At 43.7% G+C, this 23,210-nt stretch overlaps 1 protein-coding gene across 1 annotated transcript in view; it reads right to left on the bottom strand.

Moving 5' to 3' along the window:
- Positions 1-1,504: 1,504 nt before the first annotated feature.
- The window catches only part of LOC120053621 (probable phospholipid-transporting ATPase VA), a 59,658-nt gene continuing 37,952 nt past the window's right edge, over positions 1,505-23,210 (bottom strand). Inside the window, exons 6-10 of the mRNA XM_039000763.1 lie at positions 21,000-21,125; positions 18,067-18,267; positions 7,476-7,580; positions 5,749-5,936; positions 1,505-2,585 (exon numbers count right to left, since the gene is read on the bottom strand). Of these exons, the coding sequence (XP_038856691.1) occupies positions 1,505-2,585; positions 5,749-5,936; positions 7,476-7,580; positions 18,067-18,267; positions 21,000-21,125 (1,701 nt within the window). The remainder of the gene's footprint in view (positions 2,586-5,748; positions 5,937-7,475; positions 7,581-18,066; positions 18,268-20,999; positions 21,126-23,210) is intronic.

Genomic DNA, 23,210 nt, shown 5'->3' on the forward strand with positions numbered 1-23,210 from the left:
TATTTTTATATAAAAGGCCCAGTGCAATCAAAAACGTGATTTTCCTGTGTTTTACCAGCCAGTTTAATAGGTACAACACCATGTTCACAAAAGTGGATCACACCGGCAGCAGGCACACCGGCAGCAAGCACACCGGCAGCAAGACATTCAGTTACTGTTCACTTTAACGTTAGAATGAGCAAAACGAGTGACCTAAGCGTCTATGAGCGTGGTATGATCGTCAGTGCCAGACACGCCGGATACACTATCTCAGAAACGGCCTCCTGGGCTTTTCACGCACGACCGTGTCAAGGGTTTACCAAGAATGGTGCGACAAACAAAAACATCCCCGCAGCGACAGTCCTGTGGGTGAAAACAGCTCGTTGATGAGAGAGGTCGAAGAAGAACCGTGCAAGCTAACAGTACAACAGTGGTGTGCAGAACGGAATCTCGGGAACGCGCAACTCGTCGGTCCTTGTCACGGATTGGCTATTGCAGCAGACGACCACACCGGGTTCTACTCCTATCAGCTAAAAACAAGAAGCGGTTCCAGTGGGCAAGCGATCACCAACACTGGACAACTGAGGAGTGGAAATATCACCTGGTCCGACAAATCCCAGTTCCTGTTGCGTCATGCTCATGTCAGAGTCAGCATCCTGCCTGGTCTCAACGGTACAGGATGGTGCTGTGGGGAATGTTTTGCTTGCACACGTTTAGGTCCCTTGATACCAATTGATACATTGTTGCTGTCCAAAGCCAATAAGAGTATCTTTGGGATGAGATGGAACAGACTGTTTGCTGACAGCATGAACGTACCGCCGTCCAATCAGCAGCAACTGTGCGATGACATCATCTCAGCATGGACCAACATCCCTGTGGAATGTTTCCAACACCTTTTAGAATCCAGGCCCACGAAGAATTACGGCTGTTCTGGAGGCAAAGGGGGGGGGGTCCGACTCGATACTAAATGGGTGTACCTAATAAACTGTCCGGTGAGTGTATATTTCCACACTATGATATTGGAATAATACTGTGAAATTGAGAACATTATAATAATGCCCTTTTAGTGTAAAAAGCTGTTTGAAAAGACCTCCTCAAATCTCAGCCTGTTTTGGTGGGATGTAGTTTTTGACCTTCCTGGTGACATCACCATGCAGACCAATAAGAAAGAGTTCTAATTTTCAGTTCCCCCCCCCCCCCCCCCCCCACTCAAACCACTCCCAGGCAGTCCTAGCTACATTCTTGCTTGAGAAATTGATATTTTCAAGGAAGCTATATTTGTTTTCTTTTTGACCATTTTAACTGAAAACAAATCACAGTTAAGGTAGTTAATTGTTACCCAGAAATGATTTGATACGGAGATAAAAGCGGCTGCTATTGGACCTATAACATAAAACATCTAAAATGTACACGATAATGATGATAATAACTTTTGATAAAATAATCCTCTTGAAAAATAGAATTCAAATAGAGCTATCATGTAAATCTGAGAAGAATAATACATAGATATTAAGACTATAATACATTATAGAGAGGTGGTTTGGAGCCACAAGTTTTCTTTAGGACAGGTGGGCGTGGCCTGGGGGCGGTCCGGTCTGTCTGTAGGAGGGAGGAGCCTGTGGTCAGGTGGTCTGTGTGGAGTAGTGTCATGGTTCTCATAGTTCCGTCTGTAGGCTGCAGACTGGGAACCACCAGCAGGGGGCAGAGTCAGTTGGATGGTTTCTGACCGGGTTGTGGTCAGAAGGGGTGTGGAGGTGATCAAGCTGGACAGACTCAGGTCCGAGGGATCAAGAAGAGTAATGTCCTGACTGTCATTGTCCTGGGTGAGAGGAGTCTGGAGGTCATCAGGCCCGGCTCCAGCCATACTACCAGCCATACTCCCAGCCCCTGCTCCAGCCCCTGCTCCAGCCATACTCCCAGCCCCTGCTCCAGCCCCTGCTCCAGCCATACTCCCAGCCCCTGCTCCAGCCCCTGCTCCAGCCATACTCCCAGCCCCTGCTCCAGCCCCTGCTCCAGCCATACTCCCAGCCCCTGCTCCAGCCATACTCCCAGCCCCTGCTCCAGCCCCTGCTCCAGCCATACTCCCAGCCCCTGCTCCAGCCATACTCCCAGCCCCAGCCATACTCCCAGCAATACTCCCAGCCCCAGCCATACTCCCAGCCCCTGCATCAGGCCGAGGAGCTTCTTTGGCTTTGGTATAAGGCAGAGTATCAGTCTCTGTGGAGGCCAGTGTGTACTGATCATCATCTTCAAGCCTCCTCTGACTGTCTCCAGGACTGCCAGAGCCCCAGCTCTTCCCCTGATCCTTCCCAGCCTCATCCCCCCGTAAGGACAGGTCCAGGCGGCCCTCAGGATTCTTGGCCGGGCCCCTGGTGAAGCTGTACTGGTTCTGGGTGGAGGTGGCCCTGTGGCTGCAGTCTTTAGTCAAGGGTCCAGTGAAGGAAAGTGAAGACAGGAAGGATGGTCTGAGATGCAGAAGTGACCCGGCCTGGACCCGGCTGAGACTGAGGATGTTTCTACGGGTGTCACTGGGCAGTTTGTCCAGATGCCTGCCGACCTGGACTGGAGTGGGGAACAGAGAGCTCTGACACGCCCTGTAGAAGTATCTGAATGGAGAGCGAGAGAAAGGGAGAGGAGAAATGAGTCAGGGTGAGACCTAAATGAAACCATACTCTCTATATAGTGCACTACTCAATAGAGCCCTACGGGCTGGCTACTTTGGACCAGATTGCCCCATTGTCGGGCCCTCGGACATTCAACGTCTGAATCTCAAACTGAACACTCCATCACTCCATATGCGTGTTCACGAGTCAATCTTAAAACTTCTTGCCACTATAGGGGGTGCTGTTTTGCATTAGCATAATTTGCTCTCCAGATTAAACTGCCTAGTACTCAATTCTTGCTCGTACAATATGCATATTATTGTTATTATTGGATAGAAAACACTCTCTAGTTTCTATAGCCGTTTGAATTATGTCTCTGAGTGGAACAGAACTCATTCTACAGCACTTTTCCTGTTTGGGAGTGAGATTTCAGAAATGTTGGCCTCTGGTCCCAGGTCAGTTTTAAAGTCCCTGTAAATCCTATGAGGATACAAACACTGCCCACGCCTTCCTCTAGATGTCAGTAAGTGGTGACAATTTGAATGGAGTCGATTGCGCAATCAGGGCCTGTATAAAACACCAAAGACCGGATGTACCGTTCTTTTGCTCCCTGCGCCTGACGCACGATGGACGTCGGACCTGCTTCTTTCCAAGCTGTTGTTTAGCCAGTAATATATCGCCGGTCATGTTTTTACTCGTTATAGGTGTTAAAAACATCATAAGGTAGTTAATTTAAACCGTTTTATAGCAATTTATATCCGTTTAGTGCGATTTTGAGGCATTTCTATGTGATGCACTTTGAAGCGCCGGGCACGTTTCGGGGTCCCGGTCGAACGTTAGTGGGCATTTCGACGGACAAGAGGACATCTTTCGACCAAAAGAAGATTAGACCCAAGAAAGGATACATTGCCCAAGATTCTGATGGAAGATCACCTCATAGTAAGAAATATTTAAGATGATAAATCGTTGTTCTGTCGAAAAATGTTAAACGCATATTCCGCCATTTTGTTTGGTATAGCTTCGCTTGGCGAACCCTGTATTGCACAGTAAGGATAATTTTAGAAATGTAATTCAGCGATTGCATTAAGAACTAATTTGTCTTTCGATAGCTGTCCAACTTATATTTTTTTAGTCAAGTTTATGAATAGTTATCCATGAGACAAGATCACTGTGAAAGATGGCGCCCGACATTTTCAGGCTAGTTTTGCTAGTATTGTCATTGTATAACCACGTTTTTTTGTGGCTAAATATGCACATTTTCGAACAAACTCTATATGTATGTTGTAATATGATGTTACAGGAGTGTCATCGGAAGAATTCTGAGAAGGTTAGTGAAAAAATTAATATATTTTGGCGATGATAACGATATCGCTCTCTTTGGCTTGAATCAATGCTCGGGTAACGTTTGCATATGTGGTATGCTAATATAACGATTTATTGTGTTTTCGCTGTAAAACACTTAGAAAATCTGAAATATTGTCTGAATTCACAAGATCTGTGTCTTTCCATTGCTGTGAGCTGTGTATTTTTAAGAAATGTTTTATGATTAGTAATTAGGTAATACACGTTGCTCTCTGTATTTATTCTAGTCGAGTTGTGATGGTGGGTGCAATTGTAAACTATGATTTCTACCTGAAATATGCACATTTTTCTAACAAAACCTATCCTATACAATAAATATGTTATCAGACTGTCATCTGATGAGGTTTTTTCTTGGTTAGTGGCTATCAATATCTTTATTTGGCCGAATTGGTGATAGCACCTGATGGAGTAAGAAACTGATGGAGTTAGAAAAGTGGTGTCTTTTGCTAACGGGGTTAGCTAATAGATTTACATATTTTGTCTTCCCTGTAAAACATTTTAAAAATCTGAAATGGTGGCTTTATTCACAAGATCTGTATCTTTCATTTGGTGTCTTGGACTTGTGATTTAATGATATTTAGATGCTACTATTTAATTGTGACGCTATGCTAGCGATGCTAATCAGTGTGGGGGGGGTGGGGGGTGATCCCGGATCCGGGGTTGAGGTTCGGTAAAAGTTAAACGCTAGTCATCGAGTTCACCAACTACTTCTCTGATAGAGTTCAGTGTGTCAAATCGGAGGGCCTGTTGTCTGGACCTCTGGCAGTCTCTATGGGGGTGCCACAGGGTTCAATTCTCGGGCCGACTCTTTTCTCTATATATATCAATGATGTCGCTCTTGCTGCTGGTGATTCTCTGAAATTGCAAGTAAAACTAAATGCATGCTCTTCAACCGATCGCTGCCCGCAGCCTCCCGCCCGACTAGCATCACTACTCTGGACGGTTCTGACTTAGAATATGTGGACAACTACAAATACCTAGGTGTCTGGTTAGACTGTAAACTCTCCTTCCAGACTCACATTTAAGCATCTCCAATCCAAAATTAAATCTAGAATCGGCTTCCTATTTCCCAACAAAGCATCCTTCACTCATGCTGCCAAACATACCCTCGTAAAACTGAATATCCTACCGATCCTTGACTTCGGTGATATAATTTACAAAATAGCCTCCAATACTCTACTCAGCAAACTGGATGCAGTCTATCCCAGTGCCATCCGTTTTGTCACCAAAGCCCCATATACTACCCACCACTGCGACTTGTATGCTCTCGTTGGCTGGTCCTCGCTTCATACCCGTCGCCAAACCCACTGGCTCCAGGTCATCTACAAGTCTCTGCTAGGTAAAGCCCCGCCTTATCTCAGCTCACTGGTCACCATAGCAACACCCACCCGTAGCACGCGCTCCAGCAGGTATATCTCGCTGGTCATCCCCAAAGCCAACACCTCCTTTGGCTGCCTTTCCTTCCAGTTCTCTGCTGCCAATGACTGGAACAAACTGCAAAAATCACTGAAGCTGGAGTCTTATATCTCCCTCTCTAACTTTAAGCATCAGCTGTCAGAGCAGCTTACCGATCACTGTACCTGTACACAGCCCATCTGTAAATAGCACACCCAACTACCTCATCCCCATATGATTACTTACCCTCTTGCTCTTTTGCACCCCAGTATCTCTACTTGCACATCATCATCTGCAAAACTATCACTCCAGTATTAATGCTAAATTGTAATCATTTTCACCTCTAGGGCCTATTTATTGCCTTTACCTCCCTACACTCACACAGAACACACTCCTCCCCCTTACTAACCTGGGCAGCAGTGCGGCTACAGGAGTGATGATACAGAGCAGGTAGAAGAGTGGTTCCCCCAGCAGTCTCTGCATGGTCCAGTAAGGGTTGGAGGGGGAGTAGCATGTTGGACATGAGGCGTTGTAACACAGAGCCACAATAAAGAACAGACCCACACTGAAGGTGATGGACACCCAGTTCATCCACGTCTGGAGGGAAAAAGAGGGGAGAGGAGGAAGAACAGGGAGGGGAGGGAAGAGGAGGGAGAGGACAGAAGAGGAGGGAGATGAGGGGAGAGGAGGAAGAGGGAGAGGAAGATGATGAGGGGAGAGGAGGAAGAGGGAGAGGAAGATGGAGAAGAGGGAGATGAAGAAGACATGCGAGGAGGGAGAAGCGGGGAGAGGAGAGGGAAGACGAGGGGAGAGGGGGTAGATGATGGGAGCGGCGGAAGCGGAGGAACAGAGGAGAGGAGGAACAGGGGAGAGAAAGAGGAGGAAGAGGGGAGAGGAACAAATGGGATTAGAGACTCAAAGCCAGATGAGTACAGAGGACGCCAAACCACTGACTGACTAACCACCTAGGATCGGTTCAAAGTGGCACGCAGTGTGACGCAGTGTAGACAGTTTACAGAAGGCACCAGCTGGACAGTGGGAGTGAAGGAGGGTGTGACCCGGTGCGGTGCGACCCGGTGCGGTGTGACCCGTTGCAGTGTGACCCGGTGCAGTGTGACCCGGTGCGGTGCGACCCGGTGCAGTGTGACGCAGTGTAGACAGTTTACAGAAGGCACCAGCTGGACAGTGGGAGTGAAGGAGGGTGCGACCCGGTGCGGTGTGACCCGGTGCAGTGTGACGCGGTGTAGACAGTTTACAGAAGGCACCAGCTGGACAGTGGGAGTGAAGGAGGGTGTGACCCGGTGCGGTGCGACCCGGTGCGGTGTGACCCGGTGCGGTGTGACCCGGTGCGGTGTGACCCGGTGCGGTGCGACCCGGTGCAGTGTGACCCGGTGCAGTGTGACCCGGTGCAGAGTGACCCGGTGCAGTGTGACCCGGTGCAGTGTGACCCGGTGCGGTGTGACCCGGTGCGGTGTGACCCGGTGCAGAGTGACCCGGTGCAGAGTGACCCGGTGCAGTGTGACCCGGTGCAGAGTGACCCGGTGCAGTGTGACGCAGTGTAGACAGTTTACAGAAGGCACCAGCTGGACAGTGGGAGTGAAGGAGGGTGCGACCCGGTGCGGTGTGACCCGGTGCAGTGTGACCCGGTGCAGACAGTTTACAGAAGGCACCAGCTGGACAGTGGGAGTGAAGGAGGGTGTGACCCGGTGCAGACAGTTTACAGAAGGCACCAGCTGGACAGTGGGAGTGAAGGAGGGTGTGACCCGGTGCAGAGTGACCCGGTGCAGAGTGACCCGGTGTAGACAGTTTACAGAAGGCACCAGCTGGACAGTGGGAGTGAAGGAGGGAGCACTAACTGTCAGCCTGAAACAGAGTCACTGACGCTGCAGTCTTCTGGTTCAATCTAACCAACGAGGGCCATCTATGAATTAACTTCAAATTACTTGATTCACTGGAAATTCAAAAGGCTTTTATTCAGCCAAAAAAAAAGAAATATGTCCAAAACTCTTCATTAGATTTCAAATGAATTGATTTATAAAGTAGCCCATACTCAATATTTTGTAATTGAGGCTTTGAAAGTACTTGAAAAATAAGTTGAATTAGACAATCAGTAAATACGTAGGAGTGTGTTCTTACCCAGGTCTTGGTCTCCAAGCCCAGGTGTATCAGTATAGTAAACAGAGCCAAGGTGGTGATGGGGGTTCCCCAGGTCAACAAGTCCACATCAGAGTCAGCATAGGCCTGGAGGACATGGAGACAGACACAGGGATCAGTGGTGTGTGTGTGTGTGTGTGTGTGTGTGTGTGTGTGTGTGTGTGTGTGTGTGTGTGTGTGTGTGTGTGTGTGTGTGTGTGTGTGTGATAGTATAAGATGACAGGGTTATTACATATATTTTAAGTTCATCCATCAAGTGTTCCAAAAGAAACCAATCCTAACTCACACAGTAAGGTATAAAGAAACCAATCCTAACTCACACAGTAAGGTATAAAGAAACCAATCCTAACTCACACAGTAAGGTATAAAGAAACCAATCCTAACTCACACAGTAAGGTATAAAGTAACCAATCCTAACTCACACAGTAAGGTATAAAGAAACCAATCCTAACTCACACAGTAGGGTATAAAGAAACCAATCCTAACTCACACAGTAGGGTATAAAGAAACCAATCCTAACTCACACAGTAGGGTATAAAGAAACCAATCCTAACTCACACAGTAGGGTATAAAGAAACCAATCCTAACTCACACAGTAGGGTATAAAGAAACCAATCCTAACTCACACAGTAGGGTATAAAGAAACCAATCCTAACTCACACAGTAAGGTATAAAGTAACCAATCCTAACTCACACAGTAAGGTATAAAGTAACCAATCCTAACTCACACAGTAAGGTATAAAGAAACCAATCCTAACTCACACAGTAGGGTATAAAGAAACCAATCCTAACTCACACAGTAGGGTATAAAGAAACCAATCCTAACTCACACAGTAGGGTATAAAGAAACCAATCCTAACTCACACAGTAAGGTATACAGTAACCAATCCTCACACAGTAAGGTATAAAGAAACCAATCCTAACTCACACAGTAGGGTATAAAGAAACCAATCCTAACTCACACAGTAAGGTATACAGTAACCAATCCTCACACAGTAGGGTATAAAGAAACCAATCCTAACTCACACAGTAAGGTATAAAGAAACCAATCCTAACTCACACAGTAAGGTATAAAGAAACCAATCCTAACTCACACAGTAGGGTATAAAGTAACCAATCCTAACTCACACAGTAAGGTATAAAGAAACCAATCCTAACTCACACAGTAAGGTATAAAGTAACCAATCCTAACTCACACAGTAGGGTATAAAGAAACCAATCCTAACTCACACAGTAGGGTATAAAGAAACCAATCCTAACTCACACAGTAAGGTATAAAAGAAACCAATCCTAACTCACACAGTAGGGTATAAAGAAACCAATCCTAACTCACACAGTAAGGTATAAAGAAACCAATCCTAACTCACACAGTAGGGTATAAAGAAACCAATCCTAACTCACACAGTAAGGTATAAAGAAACCAATCCTAACTCACACAGTAAGGTATAAAGAAACCAATCCTAACTCACACAGTAAGGTATAAAGAAACCAATCCTAACTCACACAGTAAGGTATAAAGAAACCAATCCTAACTCACACAGTAGGGTATAAAGAAACCAATCCTAACTCACACAGTAAGGTATAAAGAAACCAATCCTAACTCACACAGTAAGGTATAAAGTAACCAATCCTAACACACAGTAAGGTATAAAGTAACCAATCCTAACTCACACAGTAAGGTATAAAGAAACCAATCCTAACTCACACAGTAAGGTATAAAGAAACCAATCCTAACTCACACAGTAAGGTATAAAGAAACCAATCCTAACTCACACAGTAAGGTATAAAGAAACCAATCCTAACTCACACAGTAGGGTATAAAGTAACCAATCCTAACTCACACAGTAGGGTATAAAGAAACCAATCCTAACTCACACAGTAAGGTATAAAGAAACCAATCCTAACTCACACAGTAAGGTATAAAGTAACCAATCCTAACACACAGTAAGGTATAAAGTAACCAATCCTAACTCACACAGTAGGGTATAAAGAAACCAATCCTAACTCACACAGTAAGGTATAAAGAAACCAATCCTAACTCACACAGTAGGGTATAAAGTAACCAATCCTAACTCACACAGTAAGGTATAAAGAAACCAATCCTAACTCACACAGTAGGGTATAAAGAAACCAATCCTAACTCACACAGTAAGGTATACAGTAACCAATCCTAACTCACACAGTAGGGTATAAAGAAACCAATCCTAACTCACACAGTAAGGTATAAAGAAACCAATCCTAACTCACACAGTAAGGTATAAAGAAACCAATCCTAACTCACACAGTAGGGTATAAAGAAACCAATCCTAACTCACACAGTAAGGTATAAAGTAACCAATCCTAACTCACACAGTAAGGTATAAAGAAACCAATCCTAACTCACACAGTAGGGTATAAAGAAACCAATCCTAACTCACACAGTAGGGTATAAAGAAACCAATCCTAACTCACACAGTAGGGTATAAAGTAACCAATCCTAACTCACACAGTAGGGTATAAAGAAACCAATCCTAACTCACACAGTAAGGTATACAGTAACCAATCCTCACACAGTAAGGTATAAAGAAACCAATCCTAACTCACACAGTAGGGTATAAAGAAACCAATCCTAACTCACACAGTAAGGTATACAGTAACCAATCCTCACACAGTAGGGTATAAAGAAACCAATCCTAACTCACACAGTAAGGTATAAAGAAACCAATCCTAACTCACACAGTAGGGTATAAAGAAACCAATCCTAACTCACACAGTAAGGTATAAAGAAACCAATCCTAACTCACACAGTAAGGTATAAAGTAACCAATCCTAACACACAGTACGGTATAAAGTAACCAATCCTAACTCACACAGTAAGGTATAAAGAAACCAATCCTAACTCACACAGTAAGGTATAAAGAAACCAATCCTAACTCACACAGTAAGGTATAAAGAAACCAATCCTAACTCACACAGTAAGGTATAAAGAAACCAATCCTAACTCACACAGTAAGGTATAAAGTAACCAATCCTAACTCACACAGTAGGGTATAAAGTAACCAATCCTAACTCACACAGTAGGGTATAAAGAAACCAATCCTAACTCACACAGTAAGGTATAAAGAAACCAATCCTAACTCACACAGTAAGGTATAAAGTAACCAATCCTAACTCACACAGTAGGGTATAAAGAAACCAATCCTAACTCACACAGTAGGGTATAAAGAAACCAATCCTAACTCACACAGTAAGGTATAAAGAAACCAATCCTAACTCACACAGTAGGGTATAAAGTAACCAATCCTAACTCACACAGTAAGGTATAAAGTAACCAATCCTAACTCACACAGTAGGGTATAAAGAAACCAATCCTAACTCACACAGTAAGGTATAAAGAAACCAATCCTAACTCACACAGTAGGGTATAAAGAAACCAATCCTAACTCACACAGTAAGGTATAAAGAAACCAATCCTAACTCACACAGTAAGGTATAAAGAAACCAATCCTAACTCACACAGTAAGGTATAAAGAAACCAATCCTAACTCACACAGTAGGGTATAAAGAAACCAATCCTAACTCACACAGTAAGGTATAAAGAAACCAATCCTAACTCACACAGTAAGGTATAAAGTAACCAATCCTAACACACAGTAAGGTATAAAGTAACCAATCCTAACTCACACAGTAAGGTATAAAGAAACCAATCCTAACTCACACAGTAAGGTATAAAGAAACCAATCCTAACTCACACAGTAAGGTATAAAGAAACCAATCCTAACTCACACAGTAAGGTATAAAGAAACCAATCCTAACTCACACAGTAGGGTATAAAGTAACCAATCCTAACTCACACAGTAGGGTATAAAGAAACCAATCCTAACTCACACAGTAAGGTATAAAGAAACCAATCCTAACTCACACAGTAAGGTATAAAGTAACCAATCCTAACACACAGTAAGGTATAAAGTAACCAATCCTAACTCACACAGTAGGGTATAAAGAAACCAATCCTAACTCACACAGTAAGGTATAAAGAAACCAATCCTAACTCACACAGTAGGGTATAAAGTAACCAATCCTAACTCACACAGTAAGGTATAAAGAAACCAATCCTAACTCACACAGTAGGGTATAAAGAAACCAATCCTAACTCACACAGTAAGGTATACAGTAACCAATCCTAACTCACACAGTAGGGTATAAAGAAACCAATCCTAACTCACACAGTAAGGTATAAAGAAACCAATCCTAACTCACACAGTAAGGTATAAAGAAACCAATCCTAACTCACACAGTAGGGTATAAAGAAACCAATCCTAACTTACACAGTAAGGTATAAAGTAACCAATCCTAACTCACACAGTAAGGTATAAAGTAACCAATCCTAACTCACACAGTAAGGTATAAAGAAACCAATCCTAACTCACACAGTAGGGTATAAAGAAACCAATCCTAACTCACACAGTAGGGTATAAAGAAACCAATCCTAACTCACACAGTAGGGTATAAAGTAACCAATCCTAACTCACACAGTAGGGTATAAAGAAACCAATCCTAACTCACACAGTAAGGTATACAGTAACCAATCCTCACACAGTAAGGTATAAAGAAACCAATCCTAACTCACACAGTAGGGTATAAAGAAACCAATCCTAACTCACACAGTAAGGTATACAGTAACCAATCCTCACACAGTAGGGTATAAAGAAACCAATCCTAACTCACACAGTAAGGTATAAAGAAACCAATCCTAACTCACACAGTAGGGTATAAAGAAACCAATCCTAACTCACACAGTAAGGTATAAAGAAACCAATCCTAACTCACACAGTAAGGTATAAAGTAACCAATCCTAACACACAGTACGGTATAAAGTAACCAATCCTAACTCACACAGTAAGGTATAAAGAAACCAATCCTAACTCACACAGTAAGGTATAAAGAAACCAATCCTAACTCACACAGTAAGGTATAAAGAAACCAATCCTAACTCACACAGTAAGGTATAAAGAAACCAATCCTAACTCACACAGTAAGGTATAAAGTAACCAATCCTAACTCACACAGTAGGGTATAAAGTAACCAATCCTAACTCACACAGTAGGGTATAAAGAAACCAATCCTAACTCACACAGTAAGGTATAAAGAAACCAATCCTAACTCACACAGTAAGGTATAAAGTAACCAATCCTAACACACAGTAAGGTATAAAGTAACCAATCCTAACTCACACAGTAGGGTATAAAGAAACCAATCCTAACTCACACAGTAAGGTATAAAGAAACCAATCCTAACTCACACAGTAGGGTATAAAGTAACCAATCCTAACTCACACAGTAAGGTATAAAGTAACCAATCCTAACTCACACAGTAGGGTATAAAGTAACCAATCCTAACTCACACAGTAGGGTATAAAGAAACCAATCCTAACTCACACAGTAGGGTATAAAGAAACCAATCCTAACTCACACAGTAAGGTATAAAGTAACCAATCCCAACTCACAAAGTAGGGTATAAAGAAGCAGACCAGGCTTTGGTAGAAGGCATCTATCATGGTCATCCAGAACATATATGGCTTGTATTCCTGAAACACAAACACATGAGCATTATGGGTAATGGAGTCCCTGTTGGACCACAGCCAGCTGGGTAATGGTGTCCCTGTTGGACCACAGCCAGCTGGGTAATGGTGTCCCTGTTGGACCACAGGCAGCTGGGTAATGGTGTCCCTGTTGGACCACAGGCAGCTGGGTAATGGTGTCCCTGTTGGACCACAGGCAGCTGGGTAATGGTGTCCCTGTTGGACCACAGCCAGCTGGGTAATGGTGTCCCTGTTGGACCACAGCCAGCTGGGTAATGGTGTCCCTGTTGGACCACAGCCAGCTGGGTAATGGTGTCCCTGTTGGACCACAGGCAGCTGGGTAATGGTGTCCCTGTTGGACCACAGGCAGCTGGGTAATGGTGTCCCTGTTGGACCACAGGCAGCTGGGTAATGGTGTCCCTGTTGGACCACAGGCAGCTGGGTAATGGTGTCCCTGTTGGACCACAGGCAGCTGGGTAATGGTGTCCCTGTTGGACCACAGCCAGCTGGGTAATGGTGTCCCTGTTGGACCACAGCCAGCTGGGTAATGGTGTCCCTGTTGGACCCCAGCCAGCTGGGTAATGGTGTCCCTGTTGGACCCCAGCCAGCGGGGTAATGGTGTCCCTGTTGGACCACAGGCAGCTGGGTAATGGTGTCCCTGTTGGACCACAGGCAGCTGGGTAATGGTGTCCCTGTTGGACCACAGGCAGCTGGGTAATGGTGTCCCTGTTGGACCACAGCCAGCTGGGTAATGGTGTCCCTGTTGGACCACAGCCAGCTGGGTAATGGTGTCCCTGTTGGACCACAGCCAGCTGGGTAATGGTGTCCCTGTTGGACCACAGCCAGCTGGGTAATGGTGTCCCTGTTGGACCACAGCCAGCTGGGTAATGGTGTCCCTGTTGGACCACAGGCAGCTGGGTAATGGTGTCCCTGTTGGACCACAGGCAGCTGGGTAATGGTGTCCCTGTTGGACCACAGCCAGCTGGGTAATGGTGTCCCTGTTGGACCACAGGCAGCTGGGTAATGGTGTCCCTGTTGGACCACAGCCAGCTGGGTAATGGTGTCCCTGTTGGACCACAGCCAGCTGGGTAATGGTGTCCCTGTTGGACCACAGCCAGCTGGGTAATGGTGTCCCTGTTGGACCACAGCCAGCTGGGTAATGGTGTCCCTGTTGGACCACAGCCAGCTGGGTAATGGTGTCCCTGTTGGACCACAGCCAGCTGGGTAATGGTGTCCCTGTTGGACCACAGCCAGCTGGGTAATGGTGTCCCTGTTGGACCACAGGCAGCTGGGTAATGGTGTCCCTGTTGGACCACAGGCAGCTGGGTAATGGTGTCCCTGTTGGACCACAGCCAGCTGGGTAATGGTGTCCCTGTTGGACCACAGCCAGCTGGGTAATGGTGTCCCTGTTGGACCACAGCCAGCTGGGTAATGGTGTCCCTGTTGGACCACAGGCAGCTGGGTAATGGTGTCCCTGTTGGACCACAGCCAGCTGGGTAATGGTGTCCCTGTTGGACCACAGCCAGCTGGGTAATGGTGTCCCTGTTGGACCACAGCCAGCTGGGTAATGGTGTCCCTGACGGACCACAGCCAGCTGGGTAATGGTGTCCCTGTTGGACCACAGCCAGCTGGGTAATGGTGTCCCTGTTGGACCACAGCCAGCTGGGTAATGGTGTCCCTGTTTGACCACAGGCAGCTGGGTATGGTGTCCCTGTTGGACCACAGCCAGCTGGGTAATGGTGTCCCTGACGGACCACAGCCAGCTGGGTAATGGTGTCCCTGACGGACCACAGGCAGCTGGGTAATGGTGTCCCTGTTGGACCACAGCCAGCTGGGTAATGGTGTCCCTATTGGACCACAGCCAGCTGGGTAATGGTGTCCCTGACGGACCACAGTCAGCTCTATGAGTTCTATCATAGACTCGTCCATAAGTTAACATATGTTAATAGATACCAGACAAGATAATAACAATATCATAAAATATCTTAATTATATATCCATGTTATCTAGTCACTAGTTATAAACAAATATATTGACATTATCTATTATTAGATAATTATTATTATTATCTATTTACTTTACACATTAACACGGCTGTTCGGAACCTCTGAGTTCTGTCCGTTCATGTAGAGCTGACGTAGTTCTAATCTGTCACTAGTCATTAACACCATATCCTCTATCAGTAGTCATTAACACCATATCCTCTATCACTAGTCATTAACACCATATCCTCTATCACTAGTCATTAACACCATATCCTCTATCACTAGTCATTAACACCATATCCTCTATCACTAGTCATTAACACCATATCCTCTATCACTAGTCATTAACACCATATCCTCTATCACTAGTCATTAACACCATATCCTCTATCACTAGTCATTAACACCATATCCTCTATCACTAGTCATTAACACCATATCCTCTATCACTAGTCATTAACACCATATCCTCTATCACTAGTCATTAACACCATATCATCTGTCACTAGTCATTAACACCATATCCTCTATCACTAGTCATTAACACCATATCCTCTATCACTAGTCATTAACACCATATCCTCTGTCACTAGTCATTAACACCATATCCTCTATCACTAGTCATTAACACCATATCCTCTATCACTGGTCATTAACACCATATCCTCTGTCACTAGTCATTAACACCATATCCTCTGTCACTAGTCATTAACACCATATCCTCTATCACTAGTCATTAACACCATATCCTCTATCACTAGTCATTAACACCATATCATCTATCACTGGTCATTAACACCATATCATCTATCACTGGTCATTAACACCATATCCTCTGTCACTGGTCATTAACACCATATCCTCTATCACTAGTCATTAACACCATATCCTCTGTCACTAGTCATTAACACCATATCCTCTGTCACTAGTCATTAACACCATATCCTCTATCACTAGTCATTAACACCATATCCTCTATCACTAGTCATTAACACCATATCCTCTGTCACTAGTCATTAACACCATATCCTCTATCACTAGTCATTAACACCATATCCTCTGTCACTGGTCATTAACACCATATCCTCTGTCACTGGTCATTAACACCATATCCTCTATCACTAGTCATTAACACCATATCCTCTATCACTGGTCATTAACACCATATCCTCTATCACTAGTCATTAACACCATATCCTCTGTCACTAGTCATTAAAACCATATCCTCTGTCACTAGTCATTAACACCATATCCTCTGTCACTAGTCATTAACACCATATCCTCTATCACTAGTCATTAACACCATATCCTCTATCACTAGTCATTAACACCATATCCTCTGTCACTAGTCATTAACACCATATCCTCTGTCACTAGTCATTAACACCATATCCTCTATCACTAGTCATTAACACCATATCCTCTATCACTAGTCATTAACACCATATCCTCTATCACTAGTCATTAACACCATATCCTCTATCACTAGTCATTAACACCATATCCTCTATCACTAGTCATTAACACCATATCATCTGTCACTAGTCATTAACACCATATCCTCTGTCACTAGTCATTAACACCATATCCTCTGTCACTAGTCATTAACACCATATCCTCTATCACTAGTCATTAACACCATATCCTCTATCACTAGTCATTAACACCATATCCTCTATCACTAGTCATTAACACCATATCATCTATCACTGGGCATTAACACCATATCCTCTATCACTAGTCATTAACACCATATCCTCGATCACTAGTCATTAACCCCATATCCTCTATCACTAGTCATTAACACCATATCCTCTATCACTAGTCATTAACACCATATCCTCTATCACTAGTCATTAACACCATATCCTCTGTCACTAGTCATTAACACCATATCCTCTATCACTAGTCATTAACACCATATCCTCTATCACTAGTCATTAACACCATATCATCTATCACTGGTCATTAACACCATATCATCTATCACTAGTCATTAACACCATATCCTCTATCACTAGTCATTAACACCATATCCTCTATCACTAGTCATTAACACCATATCCTCTATCACTAGTCATTAACACCATATCATCTATCACTGGGCATTAACACCATATCCTCTATCACTAGTCATTAACACCATATCCTCGATCACTAGTCATTAACCCCATATCCTCTATCACTAGTCATTAACACCATATCCTCTATCACTAGTCATTAACACCATATCCTCTATCACTAGTCATTAACACCATATCCTCTGTCACTAGTCATTAACACCATATCCTCTATCACTAGTCATTAACACCATATCCTCTATCACTAGTCATTAACACCATATCATCTATCACTGGTCATTAACACCATATCATCTATCACTAGTCATTAACACCATATCCTCGATCACTAGTCATTAACACCATATCCTCTATCACTAGTCGTTAACACCATATCCTCTATCACTAGTCATTAACACCATATCCTCTATCACTAGTCATTAACACCATATCCTCTATCACTAGTCATTAACACCATATCCTCTGTCACTAGTCATTAACACCATATCACCTGTCACTCGTCATTAACACCATATCCTCTATCACTAGTCATTAACACCATATCCTCTATCACTAGTCATTAACACCATATCATCTATCACTAGTCATTAACACCATATCATCTATCACTAGTCATTAACACCATATCCTCTGTCACTAGTCATTAACACCATATCCTCTGTCACTAGTCATTAACACCATATCCTCTATCACTAGTCATTAACACCATATCCTCTATCACTAGTCATTAACACCATATCCTCTATCACTAGTCATTAACACCATATCCTCTGTCACTAGTCATTAACACCCTATCATCTATCACTAGTCATTAACACCATATCCTCTATCACTAGTCATTAACACCATATCCTCTATCACTAGTCATTAACACCATATCCTCTATCACTAGTCATTAACACCATATCCAATAGTTGTTGATATCATCTATCACTCGTCATTAACACCTCTGAGTTCTGTCCGTTCATGTAGAGCTGAGGCAGTTCTTGGAGGGTCTCTGAGGACACATCTTTATCCAGGGTTCCGGTGATGAGTTGAGGGAAGGCAGAGAACATGAGGTTGAAGAAGATCAGATACCACTGGTCTATCATGGCTGACCCAGAGAAACCACAGTAGAACTGGTACCAGAAGATCAGAGCTACGAACATCTGGGGAGGACAGAGAGGGAGATGGAGAGAGAGAGGGAGGGAGAGAGGTAGGGAGGGAGAGAGGTAGGGAGGGAGAGAGGTAGGGAGGGAGAGGGGTTAGAGAAGGAGAGGAATAGAGGGAAGGAGAGAGAGAGGGAAGGAGAGAGGCAGGGAGATGAGTCGACTGACATTGGTTCTACAGCTGTTCAGTCTGTGGGCTAGAAATAAATGTACAGCTCTTTCATGGTACCACTGCAGTCTCGGCCCAGTCACAAATTCAGAAGTATATTTCTAATTTGAGCCTTTTTTTTGTGTGACCAACTTTTGATTTAGTTTGTCATTTTACAGAAGCGTGTTACAGGTACAACATTCAGATATATTCATATTTCATACATTCCTGTACCTGTATCGGGCTGACACTCAAAATAATAATACAACAAAATATCAGAGAAAAACAAAGACCAGAATGAACCGTTTTGTAATATTCTGTATGCAAGGAAACGAAAAACAAATGCTGGCTCTCAACGAGCTGTATAGGGCCACAACACAACTGATTGGCTCAAACCCATTAAGGAGGAAAGAAATTCCACAATTTAACAAGGCACACCTGTTAATTGAAATGCATTCCAGGTGACTACCCCATGAAGCTGGTTGAGAGAATGCCAAGCGTGTGCAAAGCTGTCATCAAGGCAAAAAGGGTGGCTATTTGAAGAATTTCAAATATAAACTATATTTAGATTTGTTTAACACTTTTTTGGTTACTACATGATTCCATATGTGTTATTTCATAGTGTTGATGTCTTCACTATTATTCTACAATGTAGAAAATAGTAAAAATAAAGAAAAACCCTGGAATGAGTAGGTGTGTCCAAACGGTTGACTGGTACTGTATACGTCTGCCTTATATTTCTGAACGTTATTATTATTAAATAATAATTATTAATTATTATTTTTTATTTACTTCTCTTCTGAACCTGAAACCAGTTTGATCAACATGATGAACAGCTGAAATCAAATAAAAACTTGGGAGATTTAAACCAAAATCCCCCCCCCCCCAAAAAAATAAAAAAATATATATATACACACTGTATGAAGGCTGTTTTAACGGATATTGCTGTAGTACAAGCAAGACGCAGTCTACACATTGGAGCAAAACTAACAGGGCGATGTCATCACCGCTGCCATAGCCAGGTTTGCTGAAAAAACAACTGCCTCCCAATAAGCCAATGTTTGCCCATTAAATCGCTACTGACTGGCTGTCTGTATCTTGCTTGTTGATATACTAGCGGATCCTGGACTCAGAGAGGGGGAAGAGCCCAGCGGATCCTGGACTCAGAGAGGGGGAAGAGCCCAGCGGATCCTGGACTCAGAGAGGGGGAAGAGCCCAGCGGATCCTGGACTCAGAGAGGGGGAAGAGCCCAGCGGATCCTGGACTCAGAGAGGGGGAAGAGCCCAGCGGATCCTGGACTCAGAGAGGGGGAAGAGCCCAGCGGATCCTGGACTCAGAGAGGGGGAAGAGCCCAGCGGATCCTGGACTCAGAGAGGGGGAAGAGCCCAGCGGATCCTGCACATGTGTAGAAATATGTGTATCTTTAGAGAAAATTCCAGAACTGCAGCTCATTTATCAAGCCTGATGATGTTGGCTGTTTCGATGTCTGTTTATTCAATGTTCTTTATGACGAGGATCTGTTCTGTATGTGAACCTGTATAACTATGTACAGTTGAACATTCAATACCTGATCGCCATACCAAGCCAAGTTGATTTAGTGTAGGTTGTTAAAAACAGGGCCAAAAATACACATACAGTTGAAGTCAGAAGTTTACATACACCTTCGCCAAATAGATTTAAACTCAGTTTTTCACAATTCCTGACATTTAATTCTAGTAATGATTCCCTTTCTTAGGTCAGTTAGGATCACCACTTTATTTTAAGAATGTGAAATGTCATTTTTATTTCTTTCATCACATTCCCAGTGGGTTAGAAGTTTACATACACTCAATTAGTATTTGGTAGCATTGACTTTAAATTGTTTAACTTGGGTCAAACGTTTTGGGTAGCCTTCCACAAGCTTCCCACAATAAATTGGGTGAATTTTGGCCATTCTTCCTGACAGAACTGGTGTAACTGAGTCATGTTTGTAGGCCTCCTTGCTCGCACACGCTTTTTCAGTTCTGCCCACACGCACCAAAGTACGTTCATCTCTAGGAGACAGAATGCGTCTCCTTCCTGAGCTGCATGACGGCTGCGTGGTCCCATGGTGTTTATACTTGCGTACTATTGTTTGTACAGATAAACGTGGTACCTTCAGGTGTTTGGAAATTGCTCCCAAGGATGAACCAGACTTTTGGAGGTCTACAATTTCTTTTCTGAGGTCTTGGCTGATTTCTTTTGATTTTCCCATGATGTCAAGCAAAGAGGCACTGAGTTTGAAGGTAGGCCTTGAAATACATCCACAGGTACACCTCCAATTGACTCAAATGATGTCAATTAGCATATCAGAAGCTTCTAAAGCCATGACATCTTTTTCTGGAATTTTCCAAGCTGTTTAAAGACACAGTCAACTTTGTGTATGTAAACTTCTGACTCACTGGAATTGTGATACATTTCTTTGACCACCAAACATCAGCAGTCATTTTCTGTTCATTTCCTGACTGTTCTACATGTTGAATCCCCACTGTTTGACCCCCAGCAGACGATCGCAAGGCCAACCATTACTTTTAGCTGTTGGTGTGTGTGTGTGTGAGAGACTCACAGCATTCTTGTAGAAGAAGTAGAGTATCATGTTGGCCAGTCTGGAGTAACACCAGTGACCATGAACCAGCAGGAGCTTCTGAAGGTTCCGGAACCGCGGTAGGGCAAAGTCGCTAGCCATCACAGCCTGTAGAGAGAGACACAATACTCAGAGAGAGAGAGAGAGAGAGAGACACACAATACTCAGAGAGAGAGAGAGACACACAATACTCAGAGAGAGAGAGAGAGAGACACACACACAATACTCAGAGAGAGAGAGAGAGAGAGAGAGACACGATACTCAGAGAGAGAGAGAGAGAGAGAGAGAGACGATACTCAGAGAGAGAGAGAGAGAGAGAGAGAGACGATACTCAGAGAGAGAGAGAGACACACACACAATACTCAGAGAGAGAGAGAGAGAGACAATACTCAGAGAGAGAGAGAGAGAGAGAGAGAGAGAGAGAGAGAGAGAGAGAGAGAGAGAGAGAGACACACAATACTCAGAGAGAGAGAGAGAGAGAGAGAGAGAGAGAGAGAGAGAGAGAGAGAGAGACAGAGCCGACAGATGTGGATGTAAGGACATATCCATAGATAACTGCTGTTTTGGGATGTTTTAGTGTGTGGGGGGGTCGCGAGCTTTGAACCACTGCTTTTTGGGGGTGGCGAACACATTGCTGATTTTAGGATCTAGTTTCAACCTCCTGCCAAATGTATGACCATATTAGAGACACATATTTCCCTCAGATTACACAGACCCCCCCCCCCCCCAAAGAATTCGAAAACAAATCCAATTTTGATAACCTCCCATACAGTTGAAGTCGGAAGTTTACACACACCATCGCCAAATACATTTAAACTCAGTTTTTCACAATTCCTGACATTTAATACTAGTAAAAATTCTCTGTCTTAGGTCAGTTAGGATCACCACGTTATTTTACAAATGTGAAATGTCAGAATAATAGTAGAGAGAATTATTATTCTGTTCCTACAGAAACCACCTTTTCTGTCTCCATTACCTTCTATCCATTGTGACGGGCCTGAATATGTCTGAACCGTCTCAGTGCTTCTCCTTCCAATGGGACGCTTCCCCTTTAATTCCCTATTAAATAGTGCTTCTCCTTCCAATGGGACGCTACCCCTTTAATTCCCTATTAAATAGTGCTTCTCCTTCCAATGGGACGCTACCCCTTTAATTCCCTATTAAATAGTGCTTCTCCTTCCAATGGGACGCTACCCCTTTAATTCCCTATTAAATAGTGCTTCTCCTTCCAATGGGACGCTACCCCTTTAATTCCCTATTAAATAGTGCTTCTCCTTCCAATGGGACGCTTCCCCTTTAATTCCCTATTAAATAGTGCTTCTCCTTCCAATGGGACGCTACCCCTTTAATTCCCTATTAAATAGTGCTTCTCCTTCCAATGGGACGCTTCCCCTTTAATTCCCTATTAAATAGTGCCTCTCCTTCCAATGGGACGCTACCCCTTTAATTCCCTATTAAATAGTGCTTCTCCTTCCAATGGGACGCTACCCCTTTAATTCCCTATTAAATAGTGCTTCTCCTTCCAATGGGACGCTTCCCCTTTAATTCCCTATTAAATAGTGCCTCTCCTTCCAATGGGACGCTTCCCCTTTAATTCCCTATTAAATAGTGCTTCTCCTTCCAATGGGACGCTTCCCCTTTAATTCCCTATTAAATAGTGCTTCTCCTTCCAATGGGACGCTTCCCCTTTAATTCCCTATTAAATAGTGCTTCTCCTTCCAATGGAACGCTTCCCCTTTAATTCCCTATTAAATAGTGCTTCTCCTTCCAATGGGACGCTTCCCCTTTAATTCCCTATTAAATAGTGCTTCTCCTTCCAATGGGACGCTTCCCCTTTAATTCCCTATTAAATAGTGCTTCTCCTTCCAATGGGACGCTTCCCCTTTAATTCCCTATTAAATAGTGCTTCTCCTTCCAATGGGACGCTTCCCCTTTAATTCCCTATTAAATAGTGCTTCTCCTTCCAATGGGACGCTTCCCCTTTAATTCCCTATTAAATAGTGCTTCTCCTTCCAATGGGACGCTACCCCTTTAATTCCCTATTAAATAGTGCTTCTCCTTCCAATGGGACGCTACCCCTTTAATTCCCTATTAAATAGTGCTTCTCCTTCCAATGGGACGCTTCCCCTTTAATTCCCTATTAAATAGTGCCTCTCCTTCCAATGGGACGCTTCCCCTTTAATTCCCTATTAA

The sequence above is a fragment of the Salvelinus namaycush genome, chromosome 9, assembly GCF_016432855.1.
Source record: "Salvelinus namaycush isolate Seneca chromosome 9, SaNama_1.0, whole genome shotgun sequence".
NCBI lineage: Eukaryota > Metazoa > Chordata > Actinopteri > Salmoniformes > Salmonidae > Salvelinus > Salvelinus namaycush.